Source organism: Grammomys surdaster, unplaced genomic scaffold (genome assembly GCF_004785775.1).
Source record: "Grammomys surdaster isolate TR1022 unplaced genomic scaffold, NIH_TR_1.0 458, whole genome shotgun sequence".
In the NCBI taxonomy this organism is placed as follows: domain Eukaryota; kingdom Metazoa; phylum Chordata; class Mammalia; order Rodentia; family Muridae; genus Grammomys; species Grammomys surdaster.
In genome coordinates, this window is record NW_021604877.1 from 656,095 (window position 1) to 671,339 (window position 15,245).

The following is a 15,245-nucleotide window of genomic DNA, read 5'->3' on the forward strand; positions in this document are numbered from 1 at the left end:
TAGGGTCTCTTCCCACCCCCAGGGGCAATGTGGAAGCCTCCTGAGGCAGGCTCCCCAACAGTCACAGCTGCCTCACATTCAAGTCTGTATAGCTCTTACAATGTTCCCATCCATGGAGAAGAAAAATGAATAAATACTTATCCTACCGGGGTTATCTCACACTATGTCATCTAAGACCTGGGAACCGTGAAATTTTATCTCCTGATTCCTCGTCAGCATTTCACTGCTTGCAGACTTGAACAGCCAAAGTAAATAGTGGGCAGGGCAGAGGGGGTTGAACCAGAAACACAAATGAATATACTTTCTTTATCGAGGGGTGACAAACAAAAACAAAAAGAGCAAACATGTAAAAACCCAGGGTGCTAGAAATACAAACTCAAATCAGACTCAAGCTCCTCTAGACCCTGGTCATAATCCCCAGTGAGGTGCTATGAGCACCGAGTCAGGGAACGGGACAGGAGTGAATCGGAAGCCAAGAGAAAGGGTGGGAAGGGGATCCCCTAGGTCTCCCGGTGTTCACCCCTACAGTGGTATCTCCATTTCCCAATGACTCTGAAGATCTGCCAGGCCCTGTCCTCTTGGCCCCAACCTCACCCTAACCAGAGCGTGAAGGCCGATGGCAATCGGCTCTCCCTTCCCTTGCTTAGTCCTCACTTGCTCCGGCTTCCAGCCTTATTCCTTCCTCCACATTCTTCTCCGTGATTAGTAGCAGGTTAGGTACTGTAGAAAGCCACAGTGAGGCTGGGGGCCAGAAAAGGTGGGGTGGAGACGGGATGAAGACGAGGGAAGAGCTGTCCTAGGATCCCTCTCTTCATGGGATCCCAAACTGTACAACCAGCTCTTCTTTCGCGTCCACTCGGATCTGAGAAAGTGCACTGTAGGCATAAGCAGCTATCCTGGAGACCTGAGAGAGGCCAGGGAGGGAGAGAACAGACATGAGAGGGAGACTTACAGTGTGAGACGGGGTGGCAGGAAAGGGAAGGAGGAGTGGTGGACTGAAAGCCAAACGGAGCTGGGCTTGCTGGTGCTTGCCTATAGTTCCGCCACTCAGGAGGGCCACAATACAGCCTGGGCTGTAACACTGAGTCCGTCTCTCGAAACCAAAGGTTAGGTTACGATTGTAGCTTACTGGTAGAGCGCTTGCCTTGCATGCACAAAGCCCTGAGTTTTATCTCTGGAACGACGAAGTGAGAGAGGACAAAAGCAAGGGCAGATGCTGGGAGAATAACCGGTGTGGGGAGGAACTAAGAAAGCTATAAAAGCCAAGACCAAGGTGGGAATGCTCTGGGCACACCGATACCAGGCTCCCACCCCCCAGGAAGCCACGTGGGAAGGGAGTGGGGGACTAGCCGGGAGTGCTTACCTGCTGCAAGTCAGAGAAGGGGATAGGCTCGCTGGCCAGCACTTGGTGGGGCTGGCTGGTGAGAGACGGCAGCGGTGGCAGCTTCTTCCAATGGGTCAGACTGCTGCTAAGCACAGCCAAGCGGGTACTGGCCAAGAGGGGAGGAGACGAGGAAGGACAATTAGGCCAAAGCTTGCCCTGCCCTGCCCAGGCAAGCCTCCCTCAGGCCAGGAGATCATGGTGACAGGGTACAGTTCATCACAAACTCACTCTGGCTGTACTCCTTTGACCTGATGAGCCTTCATCAAACACACTGGGCAAACAGGGCTGACGTGAATGCCTGAGGCACTTAAGTGATCTGTAGCTAGTTGTCTGAGCTGCACCCAAATGAAGAGCCTGGCCTGGAGACCAAACTCCAAAACTGGAAATGAATGTCTAGGAAGCTGGCCCCATGCTCACCTGTACTGCCTGGCCCGGTCCATGTACTCATGCTGCTCCATCCCCTGGGAGTCTGCGGCAGACACATCAATGATGTTGCTTTGAAGAGGAGAGACAGAAGACATGACAGGTGCTTCAGAGGGGCACGGACAAGAATCAGTGCTAGGTGCCAACTCCAAGGCCATGTGACACTAGTACTCCCCCACCTGCCCACCATAACAGGGCAGAACCCAGAGACAAGGCTCCCTAATGACCTTGTCCCATCCTCTATGTTCCAAACTTGGCTGCCTCTGCCCCAGCCTGGTCCTGTGACACTCACCTAGCTGTCTTGGCAAGGATGGAGGAGAGCAGGGCCTGCTCATCTGTGCGAGCTGAAGGTACGCTATGGTAGTTGGGCTCGGCTCCATTGAGGGCTTTGGTAGGGGTGCTACTGGGGTCCAGCAACAGCTTCCTCTCCTCCCGATCCTAAGAGGGGCCAGTACAGAAAAGTCAGCCCCAGGACCTTAAGTCTAACCTTCCTTTCATTTCAAAGGTTCTCTCCTCAGGCCAGCTCTGACCTTTAAATACTAAAACTACTTTTATGAAAATGATTCAGTGTCCAGGTGGATGTAAAGTCAGAAAACATTCACTGTCTGGCCCAAAGCTGGTGGTCTAGGATGAACCTAGACAACCTAAAAAAACATTCAGAGAGGAGCAAAGCAGCACTGACCAACAGTCCTGGAGCCTCAGGAACTGGTCAACATTTTCTGGACAAAGGCTACTGGAACTGACTAAAGTCAGACGAGGTGGGAAAATACCAAAGTAAGGTTCTAGAGCAGAAATCAATGCAAGTCAGAAGCACAAGAACAGTCTTCCTGTTTCCCCGGGTAAAGTACTTCCCAATGTCTACCCACAACATTATAAGGCCCTAGCGAGGCCCGGACTGCAAGAAAGCAGGCCCATTGTACCTTGCCTTTCCTCACTTTATCTTAGTGCAGAAACTCCAAGCCCACAGCCGAGACAAAGCCACCAATGTCCTCTCTTCTTCCTCTCCAGGATCATTGTAAAGCCATCACAAGAACAATATAATACACACATGCACACAAGGCACAGTCTTCCCATGTTCCCCAGGCTGCGCAGGTACTATATAACCCAGCTGGCCTGGAGCCTGCCAGTGTCACGCCTCTACCTCCTGGTATATGCTGGCCTGAGGAACAGTGGAGCTCTTCCTCCCAACCAAACTATACTTTCCCCAACAGTCTCCTCAGTCTTCAGCAGCCCTGCTTATTAACCTCCACAGCCAACCACAAACGCCAGAACCAATCTAGAATTAAACCAAAACTGCATCTCCTATCATGTGTCTTCCTTGTCCTGGTCAGCCTCTGGTTCTAACCTACGGCCTTGAGTCGTCAGTGGAGATCCCTGCTGGCTGTGTCAGGTGCGCTCTAGATAAGCAGACCTGCTTCATGTCTGCGCAGGCCCTAGAAGGCTCAGAACATGGCAACTTCTGAAGGAGTGTAGTGTGTAGACGGAGAGGAATGCTGGCCAGTGCTGACCCATCAACTTCCAGTGGCCACCAGCCAGTCTCAGTCATCTTCCAGGGCTGTCTCAATTCCCACCAGCTTCTCAGTTACAGGAGCCAGCTCTCTGGCTCACAACTCTCCCTACAGAGGGCTACTTCCTCCTGCCTTGCCTGCCCCACCCCAGACAGGCTCAGCCTCTCCACCTCGCTCTTCCTCCTCAGAACTACATAGCCCCAATGTCCTCAGGCCATTTGACCCAGGTCACCATGACAAAAGGAAACATCTATGGTCTTCTGCCCCTTTACCTCTAGGTTCCTGGACAATCTTCCTCCTTCCTCAGTATCAACAGGCTAGGCTTTATGTTTGCCAAAGGTGGAGAGGGTCTCTAAAGGAAAGCTGGTCACAAGGAGAACCTTGTGGCTTGCTGCCAGCCAGGATACGGCTGTGTCATCCCCACACCCACCAAAAAAAAGTTAGACATCGCCTGACATTCACAGAATGAGTGACACATGGAGTAAGTTTGTCACATCAAAGTTTGCTTCCTAAGCCAACACAACCCGAGTCAAGATCTCATTACTTTAGCAGACCCACAGCGTCTGCCCACCACTACCTCAGAGCCTGTCCCATTATATAAAGCACGCATCTTGTTCTTAGAACACTGTGGCTGGAGTACTTCTAACGTTAGCTAAATCGCTCTGAACTTTTCCCTCACCTTTAAACATATTTCAGGTAACTAGCAGGAGTCATATGAAGTAATCGTAAAAGGCCTCTGAAGACCCTATTGCTTGTACATTTTCTTCTCTCTGAGGCACAGACTCACTATGTATACCAAAACTGGCCCTGAACTCACTGTGTAGCCAGACAGGCCACCAACCTGAGGCAGTTCTATTTCAATCTCCTGAGTGCTGGGACTCTAAGTGTACGCCAACAGGATGCTGTTCTTATAATACAGGACAGGCAGTGCTGAAAAGGGGGAGGGCCTACTTAAAGGGGGTTGGGAATATAGCCCCAGTGGTACAGGACATGCCTAGCAAGCATAAAACCTGGGGTTTGATCTCTACTACTGCATAAAACTGGACATAGTGACTCACGCCTATGATCCCAGCACTCAGGTAGAAGCAGGAGAACCAGAAATTCAAGGTCATCCTCAACTATATAGCAGGTCTGCAGCCAGTCTGGGCTTCATGAGACCTTTTTTCAAAAAAACAAACAAAAACAACAACAACAACAACAACAAAACAGAAATGAGAACCTGTCAAGGGGAAGGTGGAATTTTGGGAGACAGGCAAGTCCAGCTCTCCCTCCACAGCTCTGCATTAGACAGGAATATTTGCCATCTCCTTTTCTGCTGTTTTGTGGTGGGTTCCTATTTTTGCTGTTCTAGCCTATAGCACGACAGGATGAAGTGAAAGTTATTGCCACAAGGCATGTCAAACTCAGGTCAAATAAGGACTGAGGCTCAGGAAGCACTCACCCTGACTGAACTGCAGAGCTCACTGGGGAAAGAACACCTTCCTAAGTAGTGATACCACTTAGTTCTCTGACTGGATCCTCCACTAGACAGGGTGAAACCGTTCTTCCTGGCACGGTGCCTACTGTGTGTAGAAAGCAGGACTCAGGCTTTGAGGCAGCTATAAAAGGAATGAACAGTGGGCTGACACTCAGTCTTTCAAAAGTCCTCTCCTCAAAAACGTCCAGGCAGGGAAGAGATCGTAGTACAGAGAGGGCTGAGATGCACCAAGGGGAAGATGGAAATTTAAAAAACAAAACAAAACAAAACCCAAGACACCGAAGTCTCTCCAAGCCAATTCTTCCTCGAAAAGAGTAAGATCTCCAGTCACATTCTTCAGAGAGGGACTCTCTAGCTAGAGAAACCAGACAGGGAACGGCAAACCAATCTCATAAATCCAACGAGTTCCCTATGCCCTCTTTTCTCTATATCAGTCAAAGCAAACTCTATTGCTCCCCAACGTCCCGATGTCTTCACTCTATTAATTCTTCATTGGCCAACTCAAATGACACTAACTTGGTGTCAACTTCTGACACCAAGCCAACAGTGGCATTACCTCTTCTACACCAGTGACACAACATACATAAATTCCTGATTTATCTCGGGAGACTAAGCGCCTCAAGTTACCTATCTCTATAATGGGTCCACTAATACAAGCTGCAGTGCTCAGAGAGAATGTTTCCCAAGAACCCAGTCTGAGGATAGAGGCGGTGAGATGCGAGGGTATTGGAAAGTGGAAGGGGAGGGGCCGAGTTAGGCGACGGCCGCCGTAACCCTAGGCTGAAGTAAGACTAGGATCTTTAAGAGGGTAGGAGTCCGGCTTGCCGTCCTCTCTGTAATCTGTCCCCTCCAGGCCTCCGTACTCAGTGAGCTTGCAGTCCGGCTCCCCGCCACTGCGGGCTCTATTCTGGGCCCCAAGTCCTGCGGTCATAGCCCACAGTCCCAAACCCCGTCTGCCGCTGCCGCACCTGGTCCGAGTCCTCGTTTTCGCTGCTATAGCAGCACCCCATGGCGGGGTCGGGCCGGGCGCTCAGGCGGCGCCGAGGAGGGACGGCGTCCGTCAGGAGCCTTTCCGGTCACATGACCCGCGGCTGCCTCCCGCTCCCCACCCCCTCGCCTAGCCTGTCCTAAAGCCGCTCGGGCGCCACAGCCAAATCTTGCCTTCCGGTCCCGCCTCGCCGCGTGACAATCGCCAGCCAATGGAAAAGTGCGTCCTACGTGAGAGGACCCGGGCACGTGATCCGAAGGCAGGCGGGGCGAGTCACATGATTTTGTTGTCCTCGTCGCCAGATCTGAATCCTCTCGTCTACTTGGCTCTAGTGGCCAGCGCAGTGAGACGAGTTGTGTGATCACATGGTCTCAAGGCCACCTCTGTGGGCCCAGAGCTATCAAGATAAATTCTTAAATGCCACGCGAGTGGCGAGTAGGTCCTGGAGGGAGATGCGCTTCACTCAGAACTCTCTGCCAGTTTCTTTGTCCTTTATGTGTGTGAGAGAGACCAAGGACTCACTACGTAGCCCTCACTGACCTGGACTTTGCGTGTAGACCAGGCTGACCTCGAATTCAGAGAGCCACTTACCTCCGCCTTCCCAGAATTAAAGGCATATGTATTTTTGTTTTGAGTATGTATGTGAGTGTGGAAGTCACAGAACAACTTGTAGGAGGAATTGGTAGTCTCCACCATGTGGGTCATAGGACTTGTTAGATTGTCAAGCTTTGCAGCTGGCACAGTTTAGCCATCTCTCCTGTATTTGGCAGTTTCTTGATTAAGGTGAATTCTGCCTAAGCAAACAGATGGCAGACACTTCTCTCTCCAAATCAGGGATTACACTCAGTATTCAAAGTCTCAATACAAACCTTTTTTCCTGATTGCCTTTTCTGAGCACTTCCATCTCTTTACTTAAACTGGTGTCACCCACTTATTAAATTAACAAATGATGGGGCTAGAGACAACGCAGTGATTAAGAACACTGGCTGCTGCTCCTCCAGAAGGCCCAAATTCCCACCCTCTACATGGTGGTTTATAATCTGTAACTCCAGTCCCAGAAGAAACAATGCCCTCTTCTGGCCTCTGGCAGCAGGTGAGTATACACACACAGCGCAGACATAAATGCATACCAAACACCCATACACATAAAATAAACGAACTTAATTTTAAAAGACAAACCCCAACTATTTACTGTGTACAGTGTGCTACTCTAGTGTTCCGTTTGATAGGTAGCTAGGTAGAAAATAGCCCAAAATCCAGACCATGAAACTCCTAGTCTGGTGATCACAGTGTACTCTTTTTTTTTTTTTTTTTTTTTGGTTTTGGTTTTTTGAGAAAGGGTTTCTCTGTGTAGCCCTGGCTGTCCTGGAACTCACTCTGTAGACCAGGCTGGCCTCGAACTCAGAAATCTGCCTGCCTCTGCCTCCCAAGTGCTGGGATTAAAGACGTGCGCCACCACTGCCTGGCTAGTACATTTCTTGTACCACATGTGAGTAACTGAGAGACAAAGGCAGAGTCTGACTCTTCTCTGTGACTGGTACCCTACACTTATTTACAGAAAACTTGGGTTTTGAACTCAGTAAGTAAGTTTCGATTATTTTGGTTTACACCATGCCCCATGTCCTGATCCCAAGGGGTTAGAAAAATTACCTAGTAGTATTTATTGATTTTTCAGATCAAGACCCTAGAGTTCTGCTAAGTTTCTCTAAGGCTTGAGGAATAGGAGGCAGCTGAAGTTTGTCCCTGGGTTTGGTAACCTGAGCTGTGGGTCTCAGGTAACAACAGCCTCAGCATCAATAATTGAAATCAGGTTCAGCCTCCATCTTTAGGGTTATTCCTCTGAAGGACTTCCCATTCCTGTGCCCTGGTCTTTCTTAGGAGTCGTCAGCTCAGGTAAGCAGGGCCTTGTGGGTTCCCAAGCACACCAATTCATGCCCACATCACAAATGCTTCGCATTCCTGCATGCACGCCTCTTCCAACTAAGAGTCTTGCAAATACAGCCCATCAGACTCGGATCTGGGGGGAGGAGCAGGGGGGAAAAAGGACAGCTATCCCCTGTTTGTGGTCCTGGAGAAGAAAGCTGAGTGGTGAGAACATGTGGTGTGTGCATGTGCATATTTGCAGTTCTAGAGAATTCTTTGTGAGGAGGGTACAAATACAAAAATACAGGCTAGAGAAAATACACGGGGCCAGGGAGGACCTAACCTCCAGGGAAGAGCAAACAGAGAAAGTCCTTGGATAGAAAAAAAAAAAAAGACACTCACTCTAACATGGTATAGAGGGTGGATTTATTTTTGAGATAGAGTCACAAATGAAGTATAGGCTGGCTGCAAACTTTGGGTCCTCTGTCCTGGCCTTCCTCATGATGGGATTACAAGTGTACACCAAAATACCATGGATAGTATTTTTTAATCTTTAAAGATTCTATTTATTTCTATTTTATATGTATAGGTGTCTTGCCCAAATGTACTGAATGTACTTCTATGCACTATGTGCATATAGTGACCACAGTGACCACAAGAGGGCGCTGAATCCCCTGGGCCTGGAGTTGCAGACAGTTGTGAGCAACCAATGTGGGTGCTGAGAATCAAACCCAGGACCTTTGGAAGAGCAGCCAGTGCTCTTAACTACAAAGCCATCCCTCAAATGTTTTGTTTGTTGTTAAGATTTTATGGGTGTTTTGCTTATATTCATTTTCGCTTGTGTGAGCCCCTGGAGGTCAGAAGTGGGGTTGGATCCTCTGGAGCTGAGGATCTAGCTGGATGGTTGTGAAGTAACATATGAGTAGTAGGAACAAACTATGTCCTCTGCAAGAGCAAGTGCTCTTAACCACTGAGCCATCTCTGCAGCCCCAGGCATGGTGTTTTGATTACCTTTTACTGAGACAAAGCACAGTGAGAATGTGAATGGGTGTGACAACAAAGCTTTAATCTTTTGCTACACTATAATGGATCAGGAGTCCAGGCAGATGGAGTATGATAGGAGGAAGACACCCCAAGAAACTGATGAAAAGAGTCTTGAGGAAAGTCAGAAAGTGGGTGGGATAGGGAACAATGTAGTACTGGATCTGCAGCCAGGACCAGAGTTTAGGGTTGAGTGTTAAATACTGGCAGCGGGAGGTTAGAATGAGCATAGGTTAGATTTAATTTCAGTTCTGCTCTGTCTTTGGCAAAGGACAGCCTCTCAGCCATGTTTGTATAAGCATGGTAATTGCATAAATAAGTCTGCACAAATGACAGGCAAATGGTACATATAGGTTCCCCCACCCACGCAACCTCCCTCTATCCTAGGACCCAGGTAGGGGCAATGTCTCCTGCCATTGCTCTGGCATTCCTGCCACTCGTGGTAACACTGCTAGTGAGATACCGGCACCATTTCCGACTGCTAGTGCGTACAGTCCTGCTGAGAAGCTTTCGAGACTGCTTGTCAGGCCTTCGAATTGAGGAGAGAGCCTTCAGCTATGTGCTCACCCATGCCCTGCCTGGAGACCCTGGTCACATCCTCACCACTCTAGACCACTGGAGCAGCTGCTGCGAGTACCTGAGCCACATGGGCCCTGTCAAAGGTCAGTGTCCCTTCCCCTTCCCTTCTGTTTGAGAAATAATCCCAAAACGGTGAAGAAAAACCTAGCATCACCCGCTGCTTACCTGGGTAAATTAGGAAGCTTCGTGATTGTGTTTATGACTTTTTCCCCCTTGCACTTAGAAATGAGGAGTCTGGACCAAGTTATTCAATTGTCCAGCAGACATTTATTGCCACTCTTTTGTGCCAGGTGCTGAGGGAGGTAGAGATCACAGAGGGTAAACCAGCCACAAATGCTGGCCTCAAAAAGATTATAACATAGGAGAATAACCATAACTCAGAGCTTTGTAATTATCTATTCTAGACTCTCTTCCCTACCAAAGAGGCTTCCACAACCAATTCAGGATAGCTGTCTGCTGAGACAGCACAAGTACTTCTAAGTATTAAAAGATTTATCCAATTCCAAAATCAAAAAGACAGTCAGCAATAGGGGAGTACATTTAAGTATGAAATTGAAAATGTCTCAAGAACCTGGAAGATAGGGTGGATATTTTGCCTGGGCCCTCCTGGAGGAAGGAACATCTAAACGGAGTCTAGAAGGATTCCTCTCAAGTTGGCCAGGTGGATGGATAGGTGTGGGAAAGGGCAAAGTCAGCCTGTCAGCCTCATATGTAAATACAATATTTAGAAAGCACAGCATGTTTGACTCTGGGCACACGTTTTGAATGTTTTCTATGACAGCCATCTTGCCTCATAGGTCAGATTCTGATGCGGCTTGTGGAAGAGAAGGCCCCTGCTTGTGTGCTGGAGCTGGGCACCTACTGCGGATACTCTACACTGCTTATTGCACGAGCCTTGCCCCCTGGGAGTCGCCTTCTCACTGTGGAGCGGGACTCACGTACAGCAGCAGTGGCTGAAAAAGTCATCCGGCTGGCTGGCTTCGATGAGCAAATGGTCAGCCCCCATCTCCCCAACGATGATCTCTCTTCAACTATCCCAGGAATTGCTCAGACCAGGCCTCTTTTATGAGGGACTCCCATTGAAGGAGGCAGCTCCACTCAGGCAGCTGGCATCCTGGAGGGCATGTTGCTCTTACCCCCAGTCCTGAGTCATTGCTACAAAAGCAGCAGCTAAGAGGAAGCTCTCCATAGCTCAGCAAGTCTGAGTCCAAATCCTACTCTTTGGTTAGTGTGGCCCCAGGTGAAGCACATATCCTGATTCTCAGCTTCTTCATGGGCACATAATAGAAATTACAATACTGAGACTGACTACTGGACTTCTGAGGTCAGAGGAAACGTGAGACACTTGTGAGGGCCTAGATTAGTACCTGGCATAAATCAGCTAGATCCTGGTGGAGTCTAGAGTGGGAAAGCAGTTCTTCTCCTCACCTGCAGCTATGGCTTTCCCCACAGGTGGAGCTCATTGCAGGCAGCTCAGAGGAAGTGATCCCACGCCTAAGAGCTCAGCACCACCTGAATCGGGCAGATCTGGTGCTTCTGGCACATCGACCTCGCTATTACTTAAGGGATCTACAGCTACTGGAGGCCCATGCTCTGCTCCCACATGGTGCCACTGTACTGGCTGACCATGTGCTTTTTCCTGGTGCACCCCGCTTCCTACAATACACCAAGAGCTGTGGTCGCTATCGCTGCCGCCTCCACCACACCAGCCTCCCAGACTTCCCTGCCATCAAGGATGGCATAGCCCAACTCACTTATACTGGACCTGGCTGAGGTCCAGGACCTGGGACATTTATTAATACAATCCCAACCCCATTCAAGCAGACCTCAGAATATCTCCTTTCCCTTTCTGTTTACTATCCAAAACATGCTAGGCTCAAGCTGGGGAGGCTTTCTTTTCAACTTTGTTCCCCTCCAACCTCCATACTGATCTGAAGTGTCAAATTCTATCAGCCTTCTTGGTCCCACAAGGTCCCCTCATACAGGAACTGGAAGCAAGAGGCCTGAGCTGTCAACTTAAGTTATTGATTGCTCCCTCCAAGTGAGTCCTTCCCTCCTCTGAGATTCAGTTTACTCTAACACTGAGACAGCTGGGTGAAGGGGCTGGAGAGACAGCTCTACAGTTAAGAGCACTGCTTGCTGCCCTCTACCTAAAGGACATGGGTTCAATTTCCAGCACTCACATGGCACAGGCACACATGTGATATACATACATACTGACAAAACACTTTTAGGCATGAAATAAATAAAACAAAACAAGACATCTGGTTGGCACAACCCTAGAGCCTCCCAGCTATGAGACTCAGACGAGATCTGTGGCAGCTGCAGACAATGAGGCCCTGCAGGAACATATGGGTACAAGCTAGGCCATAAGAATTATCAATCACAGAAACCTGGGCTCTGATCCTGGCTGGCCAACGTAGTCCATTAGGTTTGCTTGAGAGCCCTTACATAACCCTGTCCCAATGTCCAAGAAAAGATGCTGAACTCTGGGTCCCACCAACAAACAGGGAATAGACACTGGGGAAAGAATCAGTCCTGTGTCTTTATTAAAGAAGGTTAGAAAGGGACCACACCTGGCAGCCAAGGAGTGAGGTACCAGCCAGGATGGTGGGATGGGCTCAGGCTTTTGGGATTCAAGGGAAGACTGATGGCCTGGAAGGGCCCAAGGAGAGCTCGTCCTGGCAGCAGCTGAGGAAGTGCCTAAGGGAAAGCTTTAGGCACTACAGCCACAAGCTGGTTCTGCAGGCTGAAGGCTGCGGCTGTGGATTCAAAATAGGTTGGGGTGCTCTGGAATCACACTGAGGGCACCTTGGCTTGTCTACCTAGATCATCCACTGGTCCTGATCTTGTTCGTTGCCTTCCATGTCCACCTGAAGAGGAGGCTGGGTGTGGGTGGGGAGGGGCCTCAGCCAGCCTCAGCCCAGATCCTGCCCCTGGGTACAGCCAGGGTTTCTGTATGCCTTGGCCATCAATTAGATCAGGGGCAGGAGCCTAGGAACAAAGGCCCTCCCCTACACCCCGCCTACCTCATTGACCTCTCCATCATCAGGTGACTCATTGTAGTCATTCATCTCATCCATGTCCTGCATGTCCTCATCATCCTCTGAATCCTCTTCACTGTCCTCGTCATCTTCATCATCCTCTTCTTCCTCGTCATCGTAGTGCTGCTAGAGCAAAAGACTCTGTAGGCCTCAGGGTTCCTGGACCATGTCAGGAGCTGGCTACCTGGAGCCTCCTCCTTCCCAGCCCTGCCCGCCTCGAGTCTGGTAGGCTGCTGCACGACCTCAAGGACCTTAGTACTAGGCACAATGCCTCGCCCCTCAAGCTCCCACTTTTTCTGTCTACCCAGATTGAAAACTACAACTGTTCTGAGCCAAAAGCAAGGCCATTAAAGTAAAGCCTTGTTCTACTGGGCTTCACATAGGCCCCACCCACAGGAACTACTCACCTCTGAGGCAGGCTTGCCAATAGGTACCAGGTTGTTGTCTTTCTCTGCGATGCTTTGGAGCTGTGGGCAAAGGAGTATGGGGAAAAGTAGGGCCAAGGCACAAGCAGAGAAGTCAGGTAGCTTACACGACCCCTTAATAGACCTCCAAATGTTGAAACAAAGCTTCTTCCCCCCAATTCTCAGGAAGATGCCATCTCCCTTTCTCCTGTCATCTGTTCCTTATAAAATTGATGGACATAGGTAAAGTCTTTTGGCCTCAGTTTTTTCATATAATTCTGGTGAGGGTGAAATGAGACACTCAGCCTAGAATATGGCATCTTGTTAAATTCTGAAGTCCTGTGATGTATAGAAAAGATCTTAGGCTGCCAGGAGCTTGGCATGTACTAATCTAGCCCCAAAGTTCTATGGTCCCTCAGCAAGTTAGGGTACCACAAAGTAAGAACTTTATCCCTAAGAACCCAGCTTGACTATTCCAAACACAGAGAAAAATGATTTTCTAAGCAGGTCTCCAGTGTAAGGCAAGGTCACGACTCGGGGTACACCTCCATGCTGAGCTAGGTCCTCACTCACCCAGGCCTGATGCTGCTGCTCCTGCTGCTGCAGCTCTGTCTCCTCCACACAGGGTCGATCCAGATTAAACCACAGTGTCTCAGTCACACGAGGGAAGAGTGAAGGGAACAAGGTGGACATTGCTCCTAAGCTGAGGGAAAGGGTCACATGAATTTGTTTTGTTTTGATGCAGTTGTAATTTAATTTAGGGATGGGGTGGAGTGGGAGGTAGCAGAGAAACTGCCCTTCCCTCTTGAAATCAGACAGACCTGAGTTTGAGTCCTGGCTCCATCACTTACTAGCTCTTTGACTTTGGCCAATACACTTAACCTCTCTGGGCCTCAGTTTCCTCATCTGTAAGAATGGGGATAATTAAAATTATATCATCCTCAAAGTTATTATGACAAAAAAATAAAACAATGAGTAAAGCTGTATGCTGCTTAAGGAGAGAAGAGACTGGGAGCCAGAGATGGAACGTGGCATTGTGGTTATGTACAAAATTAGCGACACCAAAGATCTACTAAAATTCATTTTAAACACACACGCACACACATCATAAAACTTATTTTTTGCTCTTTTGATTCATGTCACATCCAACCAGTGCAAAACGTTTTGGACATGAACCACCTCTCTCACCAACCAGTCAAACTGCAATACACACAACCAAGGATAAAAGATATTCTAGGAGGGGTGGGTAAAATAGATAAACAAAGAAATGGAAAAATGAATAATGAACTAACATGTAAGAGAACAAAATCGACTCTGTGGGCTGAAGCTGATGACCAGGAAGGTTACCAAGAAGCTGAACTAAAACCCCTCAGCTCACAAACCCAGTGACATGTAGAGCTTGACTTTGGCCACACACTCGGTGGGGGCTTAAAACATACGCAAGGAAGGGATCCTGGTCCAGCACTGTAGGAAGGTCACAGGAAAAAAATAGAATTGGTGTCTACCTTGGTGTTTCCCCCTATTTTTAGTAAATGAGACAAAGTTTCACTATTTAGCCGTGACTGGCGTGGAATTCACTATACAGACCAAGCTAGTCCCAAACTCACAGAGATCCGCATGCCTCAGCCCACGAATGCTGGGATTACAGGCGTACACCAGCTACAACACCCGGCTCTACTCTAGCTTTTGTTCTAACTTAATTTGACCCACGCAGAACTACACGCTGTCATTCCCTAGACCAAAGCTCCCAAGGTCCGTGTGACAGGAAAAAAGGGGTCCACCACGATCCCAAAAGTACTGACAGATTTTTGTATCCTAAAACCCTACCCACCACCTCCCATTCTTTGCTTATTATGATAATGACTGCGAGTTTGACCAACAAGAAGGAGGCAGGGGCGGGTCTCCGTCAGGATTTTGACCTAATAGGGATGCTAATCGCAAATTGCGCGCGGCCTGGCTGAAGCCAATTAACTGAAAGAAATGTTGGGTGACAGGAAGTGAAACCAATGCATGACGGAACATGTGTGATGGGTGGGGCTTAGACTCAAGGAAGCGGCCAATGAGCAGGATGTCTTTAAGAGTAAAAAAGGGAGAAACGAGCTGCTAGGGAGGCGAGTCAAAGGAACTGGGTTTCTCTGGAAGCCGGAAGAAAGAACAAGCAAAGAGACGGCAGCAGTCTCGTTTCCGCACTTACCGCGCCAAGAGCCGGCAGCCGGCGGCGACCCGGAAGCGCTTCCCCAGGTCTGAGCGGAAGAACACACCAGAATCCGGGACTCACTAACGCATGCGCTTTCCGTCTCCTTTTGTTTCCCGCTTCAACTACCAAACCGGAAGTGATGTTGACGAACCTTAGTTACGTACTAGTTGGGGGAGGACATTTGCTCCGCCTACCTATTGGCTCCGCCTTGAATCTCGAGCGTCGGGTTTCTTCAGGCTAGCCTCTCGCCAGTGTCTGTTTAGTCCCGCCCTCCTGTCTCTAGGTGGTGTTTGTGTGTTAATCTCCTCGAAATAGAATGGTTTCCAGAAATGTTCGC

General features: G+C 49.1%; 3 protein-coding genes across 14 annotated transcripts; 1 reads left to right on the plus strand and 2 right to left on the minus strand.

The window, feature by feature from the left end:
* Positions 1-290: 290 nt before the first annotated feature.
* Lamtor1 (late endosomal/lysosomal adaptor, MAPK and MTOR activator 1) lies at positions 291-5,964 on the minus strand. Its single transcript, XM_028781540.1, has 5 exons — positions 5,761-5,964; positions 2,100-2,245; positions 1,802-1,879; positions 1,364-1,490; positions 291-904 (listed from the first exon to the last, which is right to left on the minus strand). Exons 1-5 carry the CDS (start codon positions 5,800-5,802, stop codon positions 812-814), a joined length of 486 nt encoding a protein of 161 aa, XP_028637373.1. The 5' UTR covers positions 5,803-5,964; the 3' UTR covers positions 291-811.
* LOC114632922 (transmembrane O-methyltransferase homolog) lies at positions 5,467-11,522 on the plus strand. Of its 2 annotated transcripts, none has more exons than XM_028781532.1 (4): positions 5,467-5,499; positions 9,072-9,346; positions 10,061-10,257; positions 10,716-11,522. In XM_028781532.1, the coding sequence occupies exons 2-4, from the start codon at positions 9,088-9,090 to the stop codon at positions 11,034-11,036; spliced, it is 777 nt and encodes a 258-aa protein (XP_028637365.1). In that variant the 5' UTR covers positions 5,467-5,499; positions 9,072-9,087; the 3' UTR covers positions 11,037-11,522. The 2 variants fall into 2 exon arrangements, with proteins under 2 accessions (XP_028637365.1, XP_028637366.1); XM_028781533.1 differs by lacking the exon at positions 5,467-5,499 and adding an exon at positions 7,602-7,673.
* Positions 11,523-11,788: 266 nt separating this feature from the next.
* Positions 11,789-15,026, minus strand: Anapc15 (anaphase promoting complex subunit 15). 11 transcript variants are annotated; one of them, XM_028781517.1, is made up of 7 exons: positions 14,592-14,893; positions 14,004-14,175; positions 13,533-13,617; positions 13,285-13,414; positions 12,715-12,774; positions 12,293-12,433; positions 11,789-12,136 (listed from the first exon to the last, which is right to left on the minus strand). In XM_028781517.1, exons 3-7 carry the CDS (start codon positions 13,553-13,555, stop codon positions 12,089-12,091), a joined length of 402 nt encoding a protein of 133 aa, XP_028637350.1. In that variant the 5' UTR covers positions 13,556-13,617; positions 14,004-14,175; positions 14,592-14,893; the 3' UTR covers positions 11,789-12,088. The 11 variants fall into 11 exon arrangements, with proteins under 11 accessions (XP_028637350.1, XP_028637351.1, XP_028637358.1 ...); XM_028781518.1 differs by lacking the exon at positions 14,592-14,893 and adding an exon at positions 14,319-14,497; XM_028781525.1 differs by lacking the exons at positions 14,004-14,175; positions 14,592-14,893 and adding an exon at positions 14,906-15,026 and having other exon boundaries at positions 12,293-12,430; positions 13,285-13,409.
* Positions 15,027-15,245: the final 219 nt, after the last annotated feature.

Bases quoted from the DNA above. Each gene is read 5' to 3' on its own strand.
- Lamtor1 (XM_028781540.1), bottom strand. From the start codon at position 5,802: ATGGGGTGCTGCTATAGCAGCGAAAACGAGGACTCGGACCAG. The intron at 2,246-5,760 runs GTGCGGCAGCGG...GGCCCCTCTTAG, and splicing joins AAAACGAGGACTCGGACCAG to GATCGGGAGGAGAGGAAGCT. The intron at 1,491-1,801 runs GTGAGCATGGGG...CCTCTTGGCCAG, and splicing joins GACCGGGCCAGGCAGTACAG to TACCCGCTTGGCTGTGCTTA.
- Anapc15 (XM_028781516.1), bottom strand. From the start codon at position 13,555: ATGGAGCCAGGACTCAAACTCAG. The intron at 12,775-13,284 runs GTGAGTGAGGAC...CTTTGCCCACAG, and splicing joins AGCAGCAGCATCAGGCCTGG to CTCCAAAGCATCGCAGAGAA. The intron at 12,434-12,714 runs GTGAGTAGTTCC...CTTTTGCTCTAG, and splicing joins TTGGCAAGCCTGCCTCAGAG to CAGCACTACGATGACGAGGA.
- LOC114632922 (XM_028781532.1), top strand. From the start codon at position 9,088: ATGTCTCCTGCCATTGCTCTGGCATTCCTGCCACTCGTGGTAACACTG. The intron at 9,347-10,060 runs GTCAGTGTCCCT...CTTGCCTCATAG, and splicing joins CCACATGGGCCCTGTCAAAG to GTCAGATTCTGATGCGGCTT. The intron at 10,258-10,715 runs GTCAGCCCCCAT...CTTTCCCCACAG, and splicing joins CTGGCTTCGATGAGCAAATG to GTGGAGCTCATTGCAGGCAG.